The 22,570-nt window shown below is 37.7% G+C and overlaps 1 protein-coding gene across 1 annotated transcript; it reads right to left on the minus strand.

The window, feature by feature from the left end:
* Nucleotides 1-1,151: 1,151 nt before the first annotated feature.
* Nucleotides 1,152-16,546, minus strand: LOC116888723 (probasin). The gene is made up of 7 exons (XM_032890014.1): nt 16,352-16,546; nt 14,464-14,603; nt 11,455-11,522; nt 9,398-9,508; nt 8,372-8,473; nt 7,743-7,770; nt 1,152-1,358 (listed from the first exon to the last, which is right to left on the minus strand). The coding sequence occupies exons 1-7, from the start codon at nt 16,538-16,540 to the stop codon at nt 1,355-1,357; spliced, it is 642 nt and encodes a 213-aa protein (XP_032745905.1). The 5' UTR covers nt 16,541-16,546; the 3' UTR covers nt 1,152-1,354.
* Between the last annotated feature and the right edge of the window lie 6,024 nt (nt 16,547-22,570).

Genomic DNA, 22,570 nt, shown 5'->3' on the forward strand with positions numbered 1-22,570 from the left:
GCAGTGTTTTCTACAGTGAGTTGGAGCTGCCACTGCATTGATCACCAACCAAGGAATGCCCCACAGTTGAACTTGCTGGAAGTATTTTCTTGAGCATCTTCCCCAGATGACTATGGCTTGTGTCAAGTTGACAAACTACCAGTACACAAAGTTTTAATGCTCACTTTAAACAACCAATATAATAATTTACCCTCCTTTCTAAAGTCTGTGACATGCCAGAATGACAAGACTCTTTGGTGTATGGTGTGTGTGAGTGTGTGTTTGTGTGTGTGTGTGTGTGTGTGTGTGTGTGTAGTTTTGCACCTGTGTTTGTGGATGCACATGTGTGCTTGTGAATGTTGAAGGTCACAGGATGATGTCAGGTGCCATCCTTCATGCATATCTGCATTATTTGAGTTTATTATTTTTCATTTTATGTGCATTGGTGTTTTGCTTGCATGTTTGTCCACATACATGTTAGATCTCTGGGAACTGCAGTTACATATAGTTGTGAGCTACCATTTGGGTGTTAGGAATCCAACCCAAGTCCTCTGGAAGAGTGCTGGTGCTCTTGACCACTGAGCCGTCTGTCATGTCCCCTGCCTTATTTTTTTTGAGATGGTCTCTCACTGACCTGTAGTATTTCAGGTAGTCTAGCCTGGCTCCTAGCGACATCAGAGGATTATCTGTTTCTACCTCCTTCAGTGGTACTGAAATTACAGGCATGGGTCACCATGCCTGGCTTTTCATGTGGATTCTAATAATTGAACAGACATTTAAAATTTATGTTTACATGGCAAATACTTTAACAACTAAGCTTTACCCAAGCTCCTCAAATTATCATTAATAAAATTATCTGATATTATTAACCCATACTTGCATTCAAATATATTTTTACAAAGATGTGTGTGTGTGTGTGTGTGTGTGTGTGTGTGTGTGTGTGTGTAAAATCTGTGTGCACTGCTCAAGGAGTCCAGGAGAGGGTGTCAAGTGCCCTGGAGATGCAGTTATGAGCTGCCTGATGGGTTGCTAAGAATTTAACTCAGGTCTTCTGAAAGAGCAGCAAGCACTGTTAACCTTTGAGCAACCCTCCAACCCTCCTCTTCTTTTAAAAAAGTCAAATAGATATTTATGTGCATTGCACTTTAGTTTCCTTTCTTCAAAGACACGTATGCAAGTGAAATAAATTTATTTAAACATTCAAAGATGCACTAATACAAATTAGAACATGGGAAAGTATGAATGAAAGAGAAAGTATGGAGACAAGAATTGTAATTTGCAGCAAATAGGAAGATATGATCTGAAAGAAAAGATTGCTTCATCTTCATATTGATGTTTCAGGTTCCAGGAAGAATATAGTGGAAAATTCCTGATGTCATCTGTAATGTTGGGAACAGAATTATTTCATATATTTAGGATAGTAACACATGATATTTGATGAGAGTGGAAAATAAAACAAACACAAGCCATTAAAGAGGCAAACAATGACAAGATGTATCATGCCTAAACATTTTACAAGATTTTGTATGTTTGGGAATATACATAAACTTTGTATGGAAATTTTCCATATATGGAAAATTTTAATATGACTAACGATCTTATATCAAGACCTAAATTGGTATTTTTTTAGAACTTACCTGTTTATTTGATGATGTAGTTTCTATGAATCTAAACTAAAATTATATATATTTTTTTGTTTCAAGGTACTTTCACATTGGACTTTACCAAGCCCCATGCATCCTATAGCCAGAGTCTTTCTCCAGTCCAATATAGTAGCTGAATCCCAGAGAGAGACTAGGGGTAGAACTTGCTGCCCTCAATACCAGAAAATGCCACCTCCACACTAGTAAGAATTAGTCCCCTTATGAATATTTGTCAATGTCTCCACTGAAAGAAGGAAAATGACCTAACATAAAAATGGTAATTCCATAAATAGACAGAATTGTAAAAAGTGGACTTCAAGATACAGAGAAATGAACCTGGGCCCTTTCCTGTCACCATGCAAAAAATTCAACTGCAAATGGATCAAGGACTATGTCATGAGACCTGGTAGTCTGAAGCTGATAGAGGAGAAAACAAGGAGTGAATGTTGCCCATAGACACAGGTATGGATTTAGATATGGGTTCTCTGAATAAGATTCTTGTAGCAAGAAAGTAAGACCAACACTGGTCAGATATCATGGAATTAAAAACTACAGCAAAAGAAGCTGTCAATTAAATTCACAGATATCTCAGGGAATGGAGATCTTTGCCAGCTATACATGTGATAAAAGATTAGTGTCTAAAATATACAAAGAACTTAAAACAAAACAAAATGAAAAACAAAAACTATGAACATCAAATAAACCCAAAAATTAAAAAAGAATTCCCATGTGACTCAGTTACACTTTTTCTTGATATGTACCCAAATGGCTTTATATCCTATTACAGAGACCCTTGAATGTCCATGCTCATTGCAGCTAAGTTCATAATAGTTAAAAATGAACTTGACTTAACTGCTCATCAACCAATGAATGGATCAGGAAAATGTAATATATAAGAGAATATTGCTCAACCAAATGAAATATGAAATTTCCAAGTAAATAGAAGGAACTGGAAATTATTGTACTCAATGAGATCACCCAGGTTCAGAAAGACAAACTCTGTGCATTCTACCTTACATGTAGATCTTAGATTTGAATCTTTTATTTTGTATGTGTAATATGGAGTATGTGAGAAAACCAGGTAATTAGAAACCAGTTTGAATTGGGTCCATCAAGGGAGTGGATCCATCAAGTGAAATGCCATTAAAACAAAGAATAAAGAAGAATAGTGGGGACAGGAAGTTTCAATCATGGAGTTGGATGTGGAATGAGGAAATCAGGGTGTGGTGGATGGCTTAACCAGATGAAGGGTAATTAAAGACTCATATGGAAGCCTATGATTGTGAGATTAAAATATAATTAGGTAGGTGATATAGTTAGGTACTGGTGACAGGGAAGATTAGAGGGGTAAAGCTGTGGGTTAAGGAGCAGGTGTGGATGTGGTTTGGTATAAGGAAGAGGGGTAGTTAACTAAAACTGAAGGTGTATGAAGAAGTCTTACAGAAATACACTATACAAAGGGCTGCAAATTGAGATGGATGAAGTAAAAATATCAGTATTTACAGATGATAGAATAGTATATATAAACAACTCCAAAAATTCTACCTGAGACCTCCTATAGCTGATAAGCAACTTCAGCAAAGTGGCTGTATATAAAGTTAAGTCAAACAAATAAGTAGCCTTTCTCTACTCAAAGGATAAAAGGTCTGAGAAAAGAAATTAGGGAATCAAGCCCCTTCGCAATAGTCCCAAATAATATAAAATCCCTCAGTGTGACTTTAACCAAGCAAGTGAAAGATCTGTATGACATGAACTTCAAGCCTCTGAAGAAAGAAATTGAAGATCTCAGAAGATGGAAAGACCTCCCATGCTCATGGATTGACAGGATTAATATAGTAAAAAATGGCCATTTTGCTAAAAGCAATCTACAGATTCAATGCAATCCCCATCAAAAATCCAACTCAATTCTTCATAGAGTTAAAAAGAGCAATTCTGAAATTCATCTGGAATAACAAAAACCCAGAGTAGCGAAAAACTATTCTCAACAATAAAAGAACTTCTGAGGGAATCACCATCCCTGACTTCAAACTGTATTACAGAGCAATAGTGATAAAAACTGTATGGTATTGGTACAAAAACTGGCAGGTAGATCAAGGGAATAGAATTGAAGACCCAGAAATGAACCCACACACGTATGGATCTTTGACAAAGGAGCTAAAACCATCCAGTGGAAAAAAGAGAATTTTCAACAAATGGTGCTGGTTCAACTGGAGGTCAGCATGTACAAGAATGCAAATTGATCCATTCTTATCTTCTTGTACAAAACTCAAGTCCAAGTGGATCAAGGACCAGGTAAAACTAGACATGGTGAATCTAATGGAAGAGAAAGTGGGGAAGAGCCTCGAATACATGGGCACAGGGGAAAACTTCCTGAACAGAACACCAATGGCTTATGCTTTAAGAGCAACAATCAGGGTAGGGGATTTAGCTCAGGGGTAGAGCGCTTGCTAGCAAGCGCAAGGCCCTGGGTTCGGTCCTCAGCTCCGAAAAAAAAAAAAAAAAAGAAGAGCAACAATTAACAAATGGGACCTCATAAAATTGAAAACTTTCTGTAAAGCAAAGGACACTGTCAATAGGACAAAATGGCAATCCACAGATTGGCAAAAGATCATTACCAACCCTATATCTGATAGAGGTCTAGTATCTAAAATATACAAAGAACTCAATAAGTTAGACTTCAGAGAGCCAAATAACCGTATTGAAAATGGAGTACAGAGCTAAATAAATAGAGAATTCTCAACCAAGGAATCTCAAATGGCTTGAGAAGTGGTGGTACCCCATGCCTAAAGTCATCAGGGAAATGCAAATCAAAATGATCCTGAGATTCTGCTTTACACCAGTCAGAATGGCTAAGACCAAAAACGCAGGTGACAGCAGACATCAGCCAGGATGTGGAGAAAGAGGAACACTTCTCCATTGTTGGTGCGATTGTAAGCTGGTTCAACCACTCTGGAAATCAGTCTGGTGGTTCCTCAGAAAATTGGACATAGTACTACCGAAGACCCAGATATACCACTCCTGGGCATATACGCAAAATATGCTCCAACATACAACAACCCGGACATATGCTCCACTATGTTCATAGTAGCCTTCTTTGTAATAGCCAGAAGCTGGAAAGAACCCAGATGTCCCTCAACAGAAGAATGTATAAGAAACTCTGGTACATCTACACAATGGAGCACTACTCAGCTATCAAAAATAATGACTTCATGAAATTCATAGGCAAATGGATGGAACTAGCAAATACCATCCTGACTATGGTAACCCAGTCAAAAGAATGCACATGGTATGTACTCACTGATAATGAGCCCAAAATCTCACAATGCCCATAATCCATCCCACAGACCATATGGAGCATAGAAAGAAGGAAGACTAGGGTGTGGATGCTTCAGTCCTGCATTGAGCAGGGAACCAGATGATTGTGGGAGGTGGAGGGATAGGGGGGCCAGGGAGTGAGAAAGGAGGGGAAGGAAATAAGGGTGGCAGTAGCAGGAACTGGAGGAAATGTTAGAGAGTTACAGAGGGTCAGGAAATCGAACAAAAATGTATAGCAGTGGGGAGGAGGAACGGGGGATTGCCACCGGAGGGTCCCAGACTCCAGGGAAATGTGAGGCTCCCAGGACCCAATGGGGATGACTTTAGCTGAAATGCACAGAGAAGGGGGAGATAGAACCTGTTGAGACCTCCTCCAGCAGATAGGTACCCCTCATCTCAAAGTTTTTAACTCAGAAATATTTCTGTCCAAAGAAGAACAGGGCCAAAAAATGGAACAGAGACTGAAGGGTCTGCCCCACCTGGGTATCCATCATGTCTGTAGACACCAAACCTAACACTGTTTCTATGGTCAGGAGGCGATTGCTGACAGCAACCTTGTGTGACTGGTGGTTCCTGAGTAAGTTTGGCCATCAATGGACCAATGTAGATGTGGATGCTTGAAGTCAGTCATCAGACTGAGCCCAGGGAACCTAATGTGGGAGCTGGCAGAATGACTGGAGGAGTAGAGGGGTATTGCAACCCCATTGAAAGAACAATATAGACTTGCCTGACCACACAGTTTTCTCAGAGTCTAGACCACCAACCAAAGTATGTATATATGTATGCATGTATATATATATATATATATATATATATATATATATATATATATATATATATATATCTCAAATGATGGCCTTGCCTGACAGCAATGGGAAAGGAGGCCCTTGGCCCTGGGGAGGCTTGATGCCCTAGCATAGGGGGATGCTGGAGCAGTGGAGCAGGAGAGTGTGGGTGGGTGGGGGAGCACTTTAATACAGGTAAAGGGGATGGGGAAGGGCAGATGTGGGATGGAGGTTTGGTGGAGAGGATAAGTGGGAAGTGGGATATCATTTGAGATGTAAATGAATGGAATGAGTAAGAAAATTAAAAAAAAGTATTAAAAGGTTTCAGCAGAGGATTTCTGCAATTGTACATTGCTGTTCTCAGAAGACACGATTTATTCAGTGAAATTCTAATTCTTAGGCATGGGGTACCACCATACTATTTATTAGTGGAGGAGGCCTTAGAAACACCAAAATAACTTGGCTATTGACGTATCCCTTGCCTATCCACCATAACTAAATGGTATGACACTATTGCTGAAGACACCACATGCTGTAGCTGTAGGGCATCAAGAAATCATTTTCAAATGGTTTAGGAAACTCTTCTACAGTGCTTAGATGTACTTAATAGTCTGTGCATGTGGGATGCATGCCACATCAATGATGTCATCAGGCTGCCCCTACACACTATAAAGCATCCTTGTGTCCACTGGTGCAATTAAAGCTGTACTGGGGAACCAACCACTCTCTGATTAAATTTCATGCCAGCTCCATAGAAGGAATCTCACATCTAGGGAAAAACAGGGGTAGGTGTGGATTCCTCTTGTAATCCTTTTGCCTATGTCAATGGAGCTCATAGAGCCTATGGAGACGACCAGTGGTGATAAACTGTTATGTTTCCAAGCTACTGTCTTAAAAATACTCATAGATTTATGCTGCTTTCAATTTTGGTCAAATCACAGTTTTAACTTTTTGTTTGTTTAGATATTGACCATGTACCTGGCTGTCCTAGAGCTTAGTATATAGATCAGGCCGGCCTGATACTCACATAGATTCATCTACCTTTGTCTCCCAAGTGTTGGGATTAAGGGTGTGTGCCTCCACATCTGGCTTCTGCTCAACTTTTTACAGTAGGGAGTGGTTCATGCAGAAATTTGTAGCTGGTCAAAGGGCTGAGAACAAGTGACTGTGGATGCTCAGCCGTTGATGGTCATCTGGGTAGGGAGTAGAGCCATGAAATTCTGTTTTCTGAACATGCCAGACCTGTTACAATCGTGAACTCACAGCAACTGTGGTGGTCTGCACAAGATCTTGGCCATATCAAGCCAGTTAACATTCTAGAATGGAGCAGAGAGGGACTCAGGACTACCCACTATTAACCAAAGAGCTATTGCCAGTTGATAGTTTCTGGGAGAGGGGGGGCTCCATATTTTTCTCTTTTATTCTTTTTGCCTCTCTGTCTCTGTCTCTATCTCTCTGTCTGTCCCTTCTTCCTTCCTTCCTTCCTTCCTTTTCTATCTTTAAAAAACATTTTTTTTTTTGGTTTTTATGAGACAGGGTTTCTCTGTGTAGCTCTTGATGCCCTGGAACTCACTCTGTAGATTAGGCTGGTTTAGAACTCAAAGATACACTTGCTTCTTTCTCTTGAGTGCTGGGATTAAATGCATGCGCCACCAGCTCCCTATAGTTCATTTTTCTCTATGGCTGTGGCCCCTGGTATATTACATTGCTCATGCCTTAGGAATTGACACACCCTATTTAGAAATAGCACCAACTGGACTCGTTGAGATATAATAATAATAATAATAATAATAATAATAATAATAATAATAATAATAATAATAATAATAAAATTTAAAAGTCATGAAGTATAGAGGGAGATGTGTTGTTGCTGGGTCTCTGGGATGAGATGTGTGGGAGTAGGTAAGATCAAGATACATTATATACATATATGAAAAGGTTAAGGAATAAATAAAATATTATTTTAGAAAATGAATTAAAGTTAAACTTCAAGATATAAAATGAACGTTCTTTGACTCACCTAATTCTGATCTTGTTTGGACAGGTGTCTAAAGGAGAGTGAACATGGAAAAATGATATTATTTTTAATATAATAATATTATTTTTAAAGTAATATATTATTTTAAAACACTATTACTTCAAAGTAATACAGTTCTTTAACATACTATTAATAATATTACTACATATGAACAGTTTTCATAAAAATGCAGATAAAAAGCTAAATTTTGAATAGAGTATCTTAACAGAGGACCGTAGGAACTGAGTTTCATTTCAGGTAGATTTTGTGTGTGTGTATCTAGCTGCATGGTTCATTGGTGTATCCATAGTCATGTGAATGACGTGTATACCCATGCATGCATAGGTAAGACACTGATTTTTAAACATCTTCTTTATTCATTCTACACATTGTTAGTTTTGAGACATGGTCTTTCAGGTAGATCTACTACTAGAAAGTTCCTCTAGTCCCCTCCCCATCCCAGCTCTGTTATTCTTGGCTTTCTAAATGGGTGCTGAGATCCAAACTTGGGTCCTCATGCTTGTGTGCACTTTCCCCACTGAGCCATCTTCCCAACACCCTTGATAATCAAAAATTAACATTTATCATAAAAATGCAAAATAAGAAGTTACACACGCAGGTTGCTACTATACCTGTGTCCATGACACGTTTTACATTCTCATCCTCAATGCCCATTTCTTCCACGAAGTTCATGTATTCTGTCATCTCATCCTTAGTCAGTTGCCTGCCTTTCGCTGTGTTTCATGGTGTATAGGGAAGATGTCACAACATTAGTACCCAGCACACAAATGAAATATTCTCTATTGCTTAGTCTCCTATAAAGTGCCAGTGCACAACACTGGTCCCCTTTCTCCAATAGATTGACAGTGCAAAATTATATCATTTTCCTGAGAAATCAAAGTAGTCAGTGGACCCCAGGATGTAACACTATCTCTCATGTTTTATAACATTGACAATTTTATCAATATCTCAGTTTCCTCGCTCAATATTCTGACAAAATGCTTTGACAAAAACAATTTATGGTAGAAAAGGGCACATTTACCCAGTTATAGCACATTTAATTGGGGGAAATTCCAGTGGGAGAAGTTGGGGGTGGGGAGAAGCACCATGTCCATCGTGAGGAACAGAGATAAAAGAATGCATACAAATGTGTGCTTGCATTTATCCAGCGTTCGCAGTCTGATATAGGTCAGGATGATCTGCCCAGCAAATGCTACTGAATATAGTGAGCAGAGCCCCCTTTTGTAATCATCACTTAGTATACTACCAGAGATATGCACACAGGCCAGTCTCATGAGAGGAATCCCTCCCTAAGAACTTTGCTAGAGGATTCTGAGTTGTGTCTGTTGGTAGTTGAAGCTTAATGCCTATCCTCTTGCTCTGGTGCCACCCACATTGGGTGGAGACTTATGTTAATTATCATAAGACATCCACAGGTCAGTCTCCTGTGCGAAATTTCCTACTGAGACCCTTCCCAGGGCATTCTGGGTTGTGCCAAGTTGATCTTCAAAGCTCACCATCACAGCTTCAGTGATTTATCAACATGAAGAACAGAATCAGGTGCACAAACACATTGTGACCTTTGAGTTCAGAGATATGCATGTAATCATATCCTTGAATCACACACTCAGATGACAAGTTCCATGTGTGACACTCACCCAAAATTCCAGCCACTCGTGTAACGTCATTTCTTCTGTTTCTGTTAAAATAATCAAACAGCAATATCTTCTCATTCACTGTCTTTAACATGAATGCCGTGCTCCCTTCATCTGAGATAGATAAGAAACATAAAGTCAACAGAATGATCAGGCTCATTCTAATTGCACAGTTATGAATGTGTATACGGATCATACAGTCTCTAACCCACAATATTCTGCTCCATGTGTTGAAACTAGTCAAGACAAACAGGGAATTATAAAGCAGGTTTATAATTTTGTTGTAAGATATAAAATGTTTCTAATATTCCACAGTTACCTACAAATATGTAGAACCTATATTGATTTGGGTAGCGATGTTCCTGATACCAAGATGTGTGGGTGCATAAAAGGTAGCATAGTACAATCCTCTTACTTGCTGAGAATAGATGTATGATTATATTTATATATACATATGTATATACATTTCATTGATCTTACTAAATTTAATGGTGGAATTGTTTGTACATACTATATTGAGGAAAGATGTAATATATATAATATATATAATTCATGTGTGTACATATATAGGCATTTTTATGGATCTTATTACATTTAATGGTGGAATTATCTATACATATATACACACATTGAGGAAAGCTCTCTGATTTTATATATATTATTATATATATTATGACATTTTCATGAATCTGTTCTACATTTAGTGGTCCAATTATCTAACTTTACCAATTTTTCCTCAGACACATGACAGAAAAAAAGAGAGGGTGCCACATAGCACTTTTCTCCAAACTGAAACATTCATGAGAATGTAGGTCATGAGATTTGAGAAGTAAAATACCCAGAAGTCTCAGGACGATTTTGAGAGTAACAACTTTCAGTAGGCCACTCCACAACATTATGGGAAACAGTAAACAAGCCCTGTGGAAGAGACTCTGACTAGCTAGCTGTCTGTAAGCCTTGCTAAACTCCAAGGATAAAGCTTTCAGGAGTGTCATCCAAGCTGAGCTGGGCTCTTCAAGAACACAGTCATATTTACACATGCTCTTGTAAGTGACCCCAATATGCTCACTGGTTCACTAACAAGTCTTCTTAAAGAGGGGAAGTGATTGTCCCAAGACCTTCCCATTGATATAATGACTGTTACTTTTCATGTCAGTGGTAACTCATTTTCCTTCTGAGACTGGTCTCACTATCTTTGACTGGCCTGAAACTTGTTGTGTAGAGTAGGATGGCTTTCAACTAAATTACATAACACACAAGGTGGGGTGGCTCTTTGGAGGGATATATGCTTGTGAGTTGATTCTGCTCCTGAATTTAAGTACAATAAATTCACCTATAAACAAGCTAGAGTTCATGACATGTTTAGTCTATCAGACTAATGTATCGGGTTAAATAGACTTTTTATGGCAGAATAGAAAATAATGAAAGTATCTTTACCACTTGTTTCATGACAAATTAAACTGATACCTCAATTATTTATATAATTATTTATATATGGATCTCAGTGTGTTGTAGGTCATATGCCTTGCGTGTCAGAACTAAAGAGATAAGACTATTCATGATACTGAAATTCATATATTGTAAATAATTTTCTCTCCAATAAAATTATAAAATTTAGATCGTTTATCATTCCATATACAAGACTCATGTTTCAGAATTGCTGGGAGTCATTTTAATAGTTGATAAAATCCTAGTTCCTATTTTGCATCAAGTTATTTTTTGGAGTGCTCAAATTACCTTTTAATTCTCAGACTCTTGTCTGTCTGTGATTTATTTATATTTAAAGCTAAACAAGGGAAGTGTGCTTGGTAAGACATACGCCATAGAAATAAAAAAAAAGTTTTAAAAAGTCATTAAAAATAAACAAATAAACCACATCTCTTATTAGTTCCAAAATGAGTAGGAAGAAAATAAAGAGGCTTTCTTCAAGATTCCATTTGTAATTTGTAGAGACAATTGCACTGGAATGTAGATATCCAGATATGCCAAATTCAACTAAGACTGAGAATTTTGGGAAACAACATTAAGGCTATGTATTCACCCTGGCACTGTTTACTCACACTTTGCATAGTAAACATCTTGGGATCTCCTTCCCACGATTTTAAACTGTTGGCACTTGGCCCCTTTCCTGAAAAACAAATGCATGCATGTTGTCATATTGTCCCGATTCCACATAAATAACAGCACAGGTTATTGCAAACATTTTCCTCTGAAGATCTGTCTTAAGCACATGTTGTTGTAGGACATCTTCCTTAAATATAATTAATAACATCCTTAATGTCATCAATCACTCTGTTAGGTGTTTGCAGGTGTCTCTGTTGGGGCAGAATTAGCTTCTCTGTGTGACACCTGTTGCCTATCATGAGCCCCAACTAATGAATGTCCTTGAACCCCTGATCTTCCTGCCTCTACTCACCAAGTGCTGGGTATTGGGAATATAGGACTGCAGCTTAGTTTTGAGAATGGAATCATGAGTTCATGCTCAGAAATCACACTCCTAACACAGCTGTATCCCCAGCACCCAATAACAATTATTGATAAATAAAAAACCCAAAGTGTTAAGCAAAAATTTTACCCCAATCTGACATGAGAAATGTCTGTAGACATTGGGCTTAAAGGATGCAAGGCCACCTGGTGCAGAGCACATCTCAGTGCCCTACATACACTATAGTCTGGCTTCTATATTTACATTGGAATCATGTATTTATTTTTTGCCTGTATCATAAATATCACTAATCTTATAGGTTCTGTAGCAGCAATCACTTTGTGCATTTAAATGGATTCAAATTCAGCTTATAGTTGTATTCTGAGAAGATATAAGTTGGGATGTGCATCGACAGATCAGGAGATCCATAGAGTCTTAGGCACGGTCATGTATTAAGATCTGAATTCACTCACCAGAGGTCCATGTGACTAATAGTGACAGTCACAGCTTAGATTCTAAAACACTCTAAAAACATGGGAATAATTGGGCTGCAGATATGTCTCAACCATTATAGGCATACAACCAAAAACAAAAAATGAGAATAACTGTTTAGGCCAGAGATGGGGTTACATAAAGCCTGTTGAAGGCCTTGGAGTTCATTTTCTGTGTGTAAACAAATCACTGTGTCTGGGATGGCAATCCCTCCAGCACTATTCTTTTTGCACAGGATTGTTTTAGCTACCATAGGATCTTTCCTAGCTCCATATGAGTTTTAGGATATTTTGTAGTCTTCCCTAAAGTGAAGTCCTCCCTATCAACTGGTTTTTGAATATCAAATGGTTACTGTAAGTCAAATCTATTCAAGTAACATTATATGGAATGAATAGGTTGTATATTTAAGAATACACAACTAGGATTTGAAAGAAACCAAGGGAGGAGGGTAAACATGGGAAGGATTGTAGTGAGAAAATGGAAGGGGGAAATGATGTAATTAAGTTTTATTTTTAAAAAATGTATTTAAAAATAAAAATTTTATCTCTTCAACCCGCTAGTGTATACACCTACTTGATTTTAAACTATTACTCCTTTAAATAATTTTAGGTGTTAAGCATGGTGGTATCAATGTCAGACTGATTCAGGAGGATAGGTTCGCTGTCATTCTAAAAAATTAATTAAAAAGCAAAAATAAATAAAAACATAAAAAGGCTGCATGTGGTGGTGGACCTTTGAACCCAGAACCTGTGAGGTAGAGGCAGGTAGATCTCTGTGAGTTCAAGGCCAGTCTGGTCTCCATAGAGAATTCCAGGGCAGCCAGGCTATATAATGAGAACCTGTTTTTAAAAAGATATAAATTAGCAGGTGAGGGTGACACACACATTTAATCCTAGAACTCAGAAGGTAGAGGAAAGTGGATTTCTGATTTTGAGGCTAGCCTGATCTACAGAGTAAATTCCAGGACAACCAAGGCTACACATAGAAACACTGTCCAGAAAAATACGGTATATTTAATAATTTATTTATTATATGGGCATATATAATAAATAAAATAAAAAAGCTAACTTTTACTCTGTATTGAATTCAAAGCCAGCACAATGTACAGAGAATCTTCCTTAGAAACTTGAATTTATAAATAATCAATTTATGAAAAGCCTCAAATATCAGCATATAATTAGCAAAAACTACCTTCATCTAGGAAATATATCCTCGATGGATAATAACATTCATATCAAGATAGTTTAAAAGTACTAAAACTGTATGAACATTTATTTTGATATATCTTCTCTCCCAACTGGGCTTTTGAGGAGTGATAAATAGAAAATTAAGTGATTATAAATTATGTTATTATGTTATTTTGGTATACAGTTTTGTTATGTTTAACTTCAACAAGGAGCTGATTTTGAATATGTGTTTTCCACGTGTACTTTACAACCAAGCCTGTTTCTTTCATGGTGTTCTCTAATCACCCCAGATAGAGAGATGTATCTATCATCTGTCTATATATCTACTATGTATATCTACCTACTTACCTATGTGTGTGTCTGTATACATGTATCCATCTATTATTTATCTATTTATATATCTTCTATCATCTATTATCTGTCTACCTACATATCTATGTATATGTCTATCATCTCTCTAGCTAATTATTATCTAACTACCTATGTTTGTGTATATGTGTCATCTATCTATGTTTTAAGATTTATTTTATTTATTTCATGTATATGAGTACACTGTTGCTGTCTTCAGACACACCAGAAGAGGGCATCAGATCTCATTACAGATGGTTGTGAGCCACCATGTGGTTGCTGGAAATTGAACTCAGAGCCTCTGGAAGAGCAGTCAGTGCTCTTAACTGCTGAGCCATCCCTCCAGCCCTATCTACTTTTATATCTATTATCTATGTATCTATCACCTATGTATAATCATCACCCATCTCTTGATATTTTTTATTTTACTTTGGCTTGATATAAAATAAATAAATTCACTCATTCTAAGGTAAAAGTACCATACAGAGCAAAGTGATATAAGAATCCTCACTTAGTGCTGTGTGTGTTCACTGATATGAGTGTTGACTGAAAGCATTTCATTTTTCAACCCACAGACCATCAAATGAGTAGGTTCTGTCTATTGTAGTATATCTTACTTAATATAAAAGTAGAGATTGATTCGGTTGCATCTCTTCCCACACTCAATGCGACGGAAGTAGGTCCTCAATGGTGAGCCTTCATTTATCTTCTCCACGCTACTGGCAGCTAAGTAAACGGTTCTCCAATTCCCTTCAATCTGGAAAAAAAAGCAGCTATGGAAACAAGGCAGGTAAAAGTAGGTGATAGTTTAGTACCCTGGAATTTGAAACCCACTTGGATGTGGTAATTCACAGCCTGATTATGTAATAAGGCATTAGACAGCTTAGCTTCTTTTATATTCATGAATACTCTGTGCAATGAACCAAATATCGATTTCAGACCCCTTCAAGCCAACTGCATCAGGCTACTCACATACCCCTCTCTAAACAATGGTGTAAAGTTCCCCATATAACAACCCCTTCTTCCTCCTCCCTGTCGGCATCAGAACACTCACACACTCATCTGTGAACAAGGCTGTAGAGTACACAAAAGAACCCCTCATAGTCCCCAACTCTGCATCCAGTTAGTCATCCCTTTTCTGAAAAATGGTGTAGGGCTTCCAATGCCCCTAACAATGATAAGTCCAGACAGTTTCTATTCAACTATGTTTTCAATGTATTCTGATTTGGAGAGTAGAAATGCTGATCTGGCCTGAACTGGTTTGGGGTGTATGCATAGTAAGACAAAAACATGTTCTTCAGATGATCTTATCTTACTGGCCCCATTATGGCTTTGTGTAATTTGGCATATGTATGATTAAAATCAGATGTACCATGAAAAAGGATACACAGAGAAATGTTTTAATCTGTCAATCAAAATAAATCTGGCCCCTTAATAACCAGCTCATCAGTCTCCTTGGGATCCCTGATAGAGACATAATAGCTTGGGGAGCTTGAGTCCAGTCAGTCAAGTGGGCAGCTGTCTATCTTTGGCAGTGTGCCTGTCTGTCTGTAATCTGCACTATAGCTTTGCCTTGAATGAAGTCATCTTGCTCTATCTGCAGATCTTTTTAGAGTCCTTTTAATGTTTTGGATAACAGGCCAAAGTAGACAATGGTCACTGCAAGCATAACATTAGTACAATTCACCCCTTTAAATTATTTCATCATATTCATTATCATGGCTTCAATTTCTTCACAGTGTGAGGAACATGAGTGGTAACATAGGAAATGATGTAGGTTTTTGATTTGCTGGCAAAGCCAGACAAACCCTTGGTGCCAGGGTGTCTCTCTCCAGGTCTATGTGTGTATCTGTATCTGGTCTCTCAGTATCAATCTATCTCTCAGAAAAAAATCACCCTTTAGACTATTCTCTCTCCCTGCCACTCTCCACTCTGAGATGTAGAGAATACTTCTAGAACATTCTTTCCCATTCCCAACTCTCTGTGTCACATAAAGACCACAAAAAGCTATCTTCAGAAGCATTATTCTCTCTGCGTATATCTTTGTCTTTGTCTCTTGGCCTCTCTCTGTGACTTTGTCTCAGAAAAATCACCCTTTAGACCACTCTCCCTTTCTCTATTTCTCTCCACTCCAGATGTAGAGAATTGCAACTTCCAGAGGGTAGTTGTCCATCCCTAGTAACATTCCCCCAGGAACTCCCTAATTTATCTCTGTCTCTATCTCTTGGTATCTGTCCCCTGTTTTTGTTTTTCTCTCAGAAAAGCATTTATGAGATACAACTACTTCCCCCACATTTGTCACTCTCCATTACCAGATTTGGCAAATACCAACTTCTAGAAAATTCTTTCCCCCCTTTAAGGTCTTTCTGCCTCTGCTTCTCTGTCTCTTGCTGCACCCCCACCCACCTGCACACAGTCCCCTTCCAAGCCTCTATCTCTCTATCTGTTTCTGTCTCTGCCCAGCATTCCCATCACCCACAGCCCCCTTCCATGTAGGTCTGCTACCTTCTTTTTGAGATTCTTGTCCGTCATCATACTGGAGACTCCTAGCACATCCAGTGTGAGCAGGAGGATGATGACCCTCATCGTGTGTGAGCTCTGTAGGTATCTGGACCTCACTGACAAGGTGCAGAGTAGCTTCCTGCTTTTTATAGCTGCTTTTTCAGGATGATTGGTATGGGCAGTGTCTTGCATCCCAGTTGGCAGTTGTACGCAGACATTGACATTGTGTCATTTAGTATACAAATAGGTTCTTGGAGTACTTTACTAGGCATGGACAATGCCCAATGCCTGTCCCATTCTTCAGGCATATTTTTATTTGTGGGCTTTATGTCCCTATTAAGAAAAAGACTAAGAACAAGATGCTATCATATTGTCTTAACTGGAATGGTAGATGTTTAAACATGATGACTATTATCCATTCCTCCAATCAGATAGATGTTGGTGTAAGAATATAAAGTCTGGTCATATTTGATCAAGTTTTGAACGCCATTGAACCTGAACTGTGGATTCATCAGCAATACTGGAGAGGCTAAATGCACTTGTGGATGCTTTTCTGATGTTGGCACAAATGACATTGTTCACATGACCAAAGACATGGCAGTAAACTGGCCTGAGAAGATTTCACATTTGTTTGTGGAACTGGAGGTTCTAGCCTTTGTCTGTTTAAACAACTGTGATAACACGGAGCATACAGTCTTGATCCCAAAGATAAAGTCTTACTTCTATAGATATAATTTGTTGTTATTTCTTTGCAAACATCACTCAAATTAACAGCCTGTCAGTCATGACAATTATGACATATAATCCAAGAAATATCCAGAAAGCTTATTGGATAATCATAATATGTATGATTACATTTTAAATTTCTTTTTTATCTTATTTATTTTGAGTTCATGTGTATATATCTGGGTGTCTGGGCTCAGGTTCCCAGGCTTGGCAACAACCACCTGTATGTGATGAGTCATCTTACTAGCCCTGGATTTCCCCAGTTTTCAGGAACCTGTAGTGATGAGACATTTGGGAAACACAACCCTTCCACATGTCAGAATCCATTAATCTGAAATTCAGAATGTTTGAACTCATGTCTTCTTAATAGTGTTTAATATAAAATAATGTATGCATATAGAGTTTTTCTTTTTAAAAGATAGTATCAGTATTTTTGCATAGAATCATGTGTAATGTTAAAACAGCCAGACAGTTTTGATTTCTGTATACACATGCATATGAAAGAGAAATGTCATGAAATACTTGATATTACAATTAGTTTGGGTCTCAGTTATACACGTAATAATTGTACTTATTAGTTTATTTGTTCATAATATGTGTTAAAACTTTATCATTTATTTTATACATGGGACTGGGTATGCTCACACCATAGTATGTGTATGGAGGTCAGAAGATAGCTGGTGAGTACTGGTTCTCTCTCCTCCTACTAAGTGGATCATAAAACTCAGTCATCATTACTCCCTGAGATACTTACATCCCAGAAATATAATTCCAAAATATAAAACAATGTAGAAATAATCAAAACCTACACTATAGTACAAAAATTATCCAAGTCAGTATGTCTCCCCCCACCCTGACTTTTAATTGATATCTCTGTTACTCATTGGAGAACTACAGAAAGTAAAATTGTTAAAGTAGAAAATGCAACCTACAGAAGGAAGTTTTTCTTCGAGATTACTGTTTCAGATCTGAGAGTTTCCATCTTCATAATGGCAGTGGCTCAACCCAGAAGCTGAGAGCTTACATCTTGATCCAAAAGTGGGAAACAGAACAAGACAGACATGATGCAAGGCATTGAGGCCTCAAATTCCATTCCTGACAGTAGCATTCATTCTCTTGTGAGGCCAGTTCTCCTTAGGATCCCAAACAGCATCTCTTATTGTTCTATTAAAGGGAATTGGGTGGGATTGATCAAAACATATTGTGTGCATTCATGAATTTCTCAATTTTAAGAAAAGAAGTAAATAATGCAAAGTGATGGATAATGCTATAAAATTTAACACAATTTTTAGGACTTCAAAATAGTCACTTAACAATCAGCTGTCTGGCAGTGAAATATCAACTGTCATGGCTTATCTTAAGCTACCAGAGGAAAGATGTAGACCTTTGATGGACATGAGCCCGAAAGAGCTGACTCAAGCCTACCATGGTACTGGTTGTTTAGGTCAGTGTGTTACTAAGTAGTAATTGTCACAACAGAAAAGAGAGAAGAAAAAAAATCAGACAATGGGTATTCACGAGTCAATATGCTCTTCTGTGTCATTTCCCTTTCCTCAGCATTGCAAGTTTTGGCTTTGTAAACTCTCAACCTGTCTGTGCTGTGGCTGTCTGCTGAGTCCCCTGGTTCTGTTTACATATCTGTTTGCAAAGAAGAGCCCTTGGAGAGGAAATCATCTGTCTTGGATTTATTGTTCTTTCTTCTAGGATAAGCTGGGTTTTTCTTGTTTACTGGCATAATTTTTTGACAGTATTTTAAAACCTAATTACAAAGAAAATATTTTAATACTGTGAAAAAGATACTTCAGCATATAGTTGAAAAGTAAAGCAGGAATCTGAACATTTTAGAAAACAACAATTCCACTCCTCCTGAGATCTAATTTTTGGATAAGCTCTTTACACATTGTTTTAGAACCAAAGTTGATACAGAAAAGTAATGAGTCTATTTATCTGCTTTTACAGGTACACTTGTGAGCATTTCCCACAGGAATATGAAATTTGTTTTGAAAATACAATGTCTTCAACTGGGCATGGGGATGCATATATTTTAATCCTGGCACTTTGGAAGCAGAGGCAGGTTGATCTCTGTGAGTTCAAAGCTAGCCTGTTCTAGATAGTGAGTGCTAGGAGAGTCAGGACTACTTAGTGAGACCCTATCTCCAGAAAATCAAACAATGAACAAACAAATGAATAAATTATTCTCCAGAAAAATGTGTGCTTTTTACAATTCTTTTGTGTGTGCATGTGTGTATATGTTCCTATGAATGAAGGAATGCACATGCCATAGCAAATATGTGACGAATGTTAGAGGTCAAACTCAGGCGACAATCTTCATTTCCCACAGACAAGGATGGAATGTGTTTGATGTTGTAGTACTTAGGACTGGCTTTGGTTTTAAATAAAGCTTAAGTAAAGTGGGATATTTGAGTTTTCAGTAAACAGAAGAGCAGAGCATACATGATGCCTTTCTATGCAGAATCTTTATTTTCTGTTACTTCTTCAGTCCCTTATTTACATATTGAACATGCTTACTTACACTGAACATGCTTAAAGTTATTTTAATGAATATAATAATTTTATTAAGTCTTTGAAAATTGCATACATATACACAATTAATTTTGATAATATCAATCTCATTCCTCCCTTATAATTCCTTCTAATTGCTTTATATCTCTATTTGCTCATTCTTTATTTGTAAATAATGCTTGGAGCTGTATTTGTATAGGGTATATACTCACAGGTGTGTGACCTAATAAATGACATACCTTTTAAAATTTATTCTCCCTCTGCCAGAAGTGAGTAGCTGCTCAATTAGGGTTTGGACTGATGAACTCTATTGAAATGAAGACAGGCTCACCTCTTTCTTTCTTTCCTTCTCTTTTCTTTCTTTCTTTCTTTCTTTCTTTCTTTCTTTCTTTCTTTCTTTCTTTCTTTCTTTTCTTCCTTCCTTCCTTCCTTTCTTTCTTTCTTTCTTTCTTTCTTTCTTTTCCTTCCTTCCTTCCTTTCTTCCTTTCTTTCTTTTTTTTTCCTTTCTTTCTTTCTTTCTTTCTTTCTTTCTTTCTTTCTTTCTTTTCTTTCTTTTCTTTCTTGATATATTTCTTATTTATATTCCCTTTCCCAGTTTCCTGTCCATAAGCCCCCTATTCCCTCTCCTACCCCATAAGGGTGTTCCCATCCATCGACCCCCTGCCTTACCCCCCCAACATTCTCCTACAGTGGGGGTCCAACCTTGCCAGGACCAAGGGCTTCCCCTTCTATTGGTGCCCAACAAGGCTATTCTCTGCTACATATGCAGTTGAAGCCATGGGTCAATCCATGTATAGTCTTTGAGTAGTGGTTTAGTCCCTGGAACCTCTGGTTGGTTGGCATTGTTGTACGTATGAGGCTGCAAGCCCCTTCAGCTCTTTCAATCCTTCCACTAATTCCCTCCAAGGGGGACCCCATTCTCAATTCAGCGGTTTGCTGCTAGCATTGACCCTCTGTATTGGACATGCTCTGGATGTGTCTCTCCAGGAGAGAACTATATCTGTAACTTTCAGCATGCACTTTTAGCTTCATCAATCTTATCTAGTTTTGGTGGCTGTATATATGGGCCACATATGGGGCAGATTCTGAATGGCCATTCCTTCAGTCTCTGCTCTAAACACGGTCTCAATATCCCCTCCTATGGATATTTTTGTTCCACTGTTTAAGAAGGAGTGGAAGCATCCACATTTTGGTCGTCCTTCTTCTTGAGCTTCCTGTGGTCTGTGGATTGCATCTGGGGTAATTTGAGCTTTTGGGTTAACATCAACTTATCAATGAGTGCATACCATGTGTGTTTTTCTATGATTGGGTTTCCTCACTCAGGATGATATTTTCTAGTTCATTCCATTTGCCTATGAATTCCATGAAGTCGTTGTTTTTGATTGCTGAGTAATACTCCATCGTGAAGAAGTACCACATTTTTTGAATCCTTTGCTCTGTTGAAGGGCATCTGGGTTCTTTCCAGCTTCTGGCTATTATAAATAAGGTTGCTATGAACATAGTGGAGCATGGGTCATTGTTGTATGTTGGAGCATCTTTTGGGTATATGCCCAGGAGCTGGGTCCTCAGGTAGTGCAATGTCCTCCTTAGCTGAGAATTTTTTGTTTAGTTATGTACCCCATTTTTAATAGGGTTATTTGGCTCTCTGGAGTCTAATTTCTTGAGTTCTTTGTATATTTTGAATATTAGCCCTCTATCAGATGTAGGATTGGTTAAAGATCTTTTCCTAATCTGTTGGTTGCCATTTTGTCCTAATGATAGTGTTCTTTGCCTTACAGAAACTTTGCAGTTTTATGAGATCCCATTTGTCGATTCTTGATCTTAGAGCATATTTCTATCTTTTTTTATCTGTTGAGGCCTGTTTTGTGACCGATTTATATGGTCAATTTTGGAGAAGGTTCCATGAAGTGCTGAGAAGAAGGTATATCCTTTGTTTTAGTATGGAATGTTCTATAAATATCTGTTAATCCATTTGGTTTATAACTTCTGTTAGTTTCTCTATGTCTCTGTTTAGTTTCTGTTTCCATGATTTATCTATTGATGAAGTTGTGCTGTTGAAGTCTCCCACTATTTTTGTGTGAGGTGTAATGTTTGATTTGACTTTTAATAAGGTTTCTTTTATGAATATAGTTGGAGTTACATTTGAAGCATAGATATTCAGGATTTAGAGTTCATCTTGGGGGATTTTTCCTTTCTTGAATATGAAGTGTTCTCCCTTATCTTTTTTATGACCTTTGGTTGAAAGTTGATTTTATTCGATATTAGAATGGCTACTCCAACTTGCTTCTTCAAACCATTTGCTTGGAAAGTGGTTTTCCAGTCTTTTACTCTGAGGTAGTGTCTTTGTCTCTGAGGTGTTTCCTGTATGCAGCAAAATCCTGGGTCCTCTTTACATATCCATTCTGTTTGTCTATGTCTTTTTATTGGGGAATTGAGTCTGTTGATGTTGATAGATATTAAGGTATAGTGATTATCATTTTCTGTTATTTTTGTTGTTAGAGTTGGAATTATGCTTGTGTGTCTCTCTTTTGGTTTCATTGCAAGGAGATTACATTCTTGCTTTTTGTATCACATAGTTTCTCTCCTTGTGTTGGAATTTTCCATCTATTATCCTGTGTAGTGCTGGATTTATAGAAAGATATTGTGTAAATATACTTTTATCACGGAATATCTTGGTTTCTACGTCTATGTTAGTAGAGAGTTTTGCAGGATTCAGTACCTGGGCTGTCATTTGTGTTCTCTTAGGATCTGTATGACATCTGTCCAGGATTTTCTGGCTTTCATCATCTCTGGGGAGAAGTCTGGTGTTATTCTTATAGGTCTGCCTTTATATGCCACTTGACTTTTTCCCTTACTGCTTTTAATACTCTCTCTTTGTTTTGTGCATTTGGTGTTTTGACTATTATGTGACATGAGAAATTTCCCTTCTGGTCCAATCTACTTGGAGTTCCACAGGCTTCTTGTATGTTTATG

This window comes from Rattus rattus, chromosome X (assembly GCF_011064425.1).
Source record: "Rattus rattus isolate New Zealand chromosome X, Rrattus_CSIRO_v1, whole genome shotgun sequence".
In the NCBI taxonomy this organism is placed as follows: Eukaryota; Metazoa; Chordata; class Mammalia; order Rodentia; family Muridae; genus Rattus; species Rattus rattus.

Bases quoted from the DNA above. Each gene is read 5' to 3' on its own strand.
- LOC116888723 (XM_032890014.1), bottom strand. From the start codon at position 16,540: ATGCAAGACACTGCCCATACCAATCATCCTGAAAAAGCAGCTATAAAA. The intron at 14,604-16,351 runs GTAGCAGACCTA...TTTTTTTTCCAG, and splicing joins ACAAGAATCTCAAAAAGAAG to ATTGAAGGGAATTGGAGAAC. The intron at 8,474-9,397 runs GTGAGTGTCACA...CATGAAACACAG, and splicing joins ACGAGTGGCTGGAATTTTGG to CGAAAGGCAGGCAACTGACT.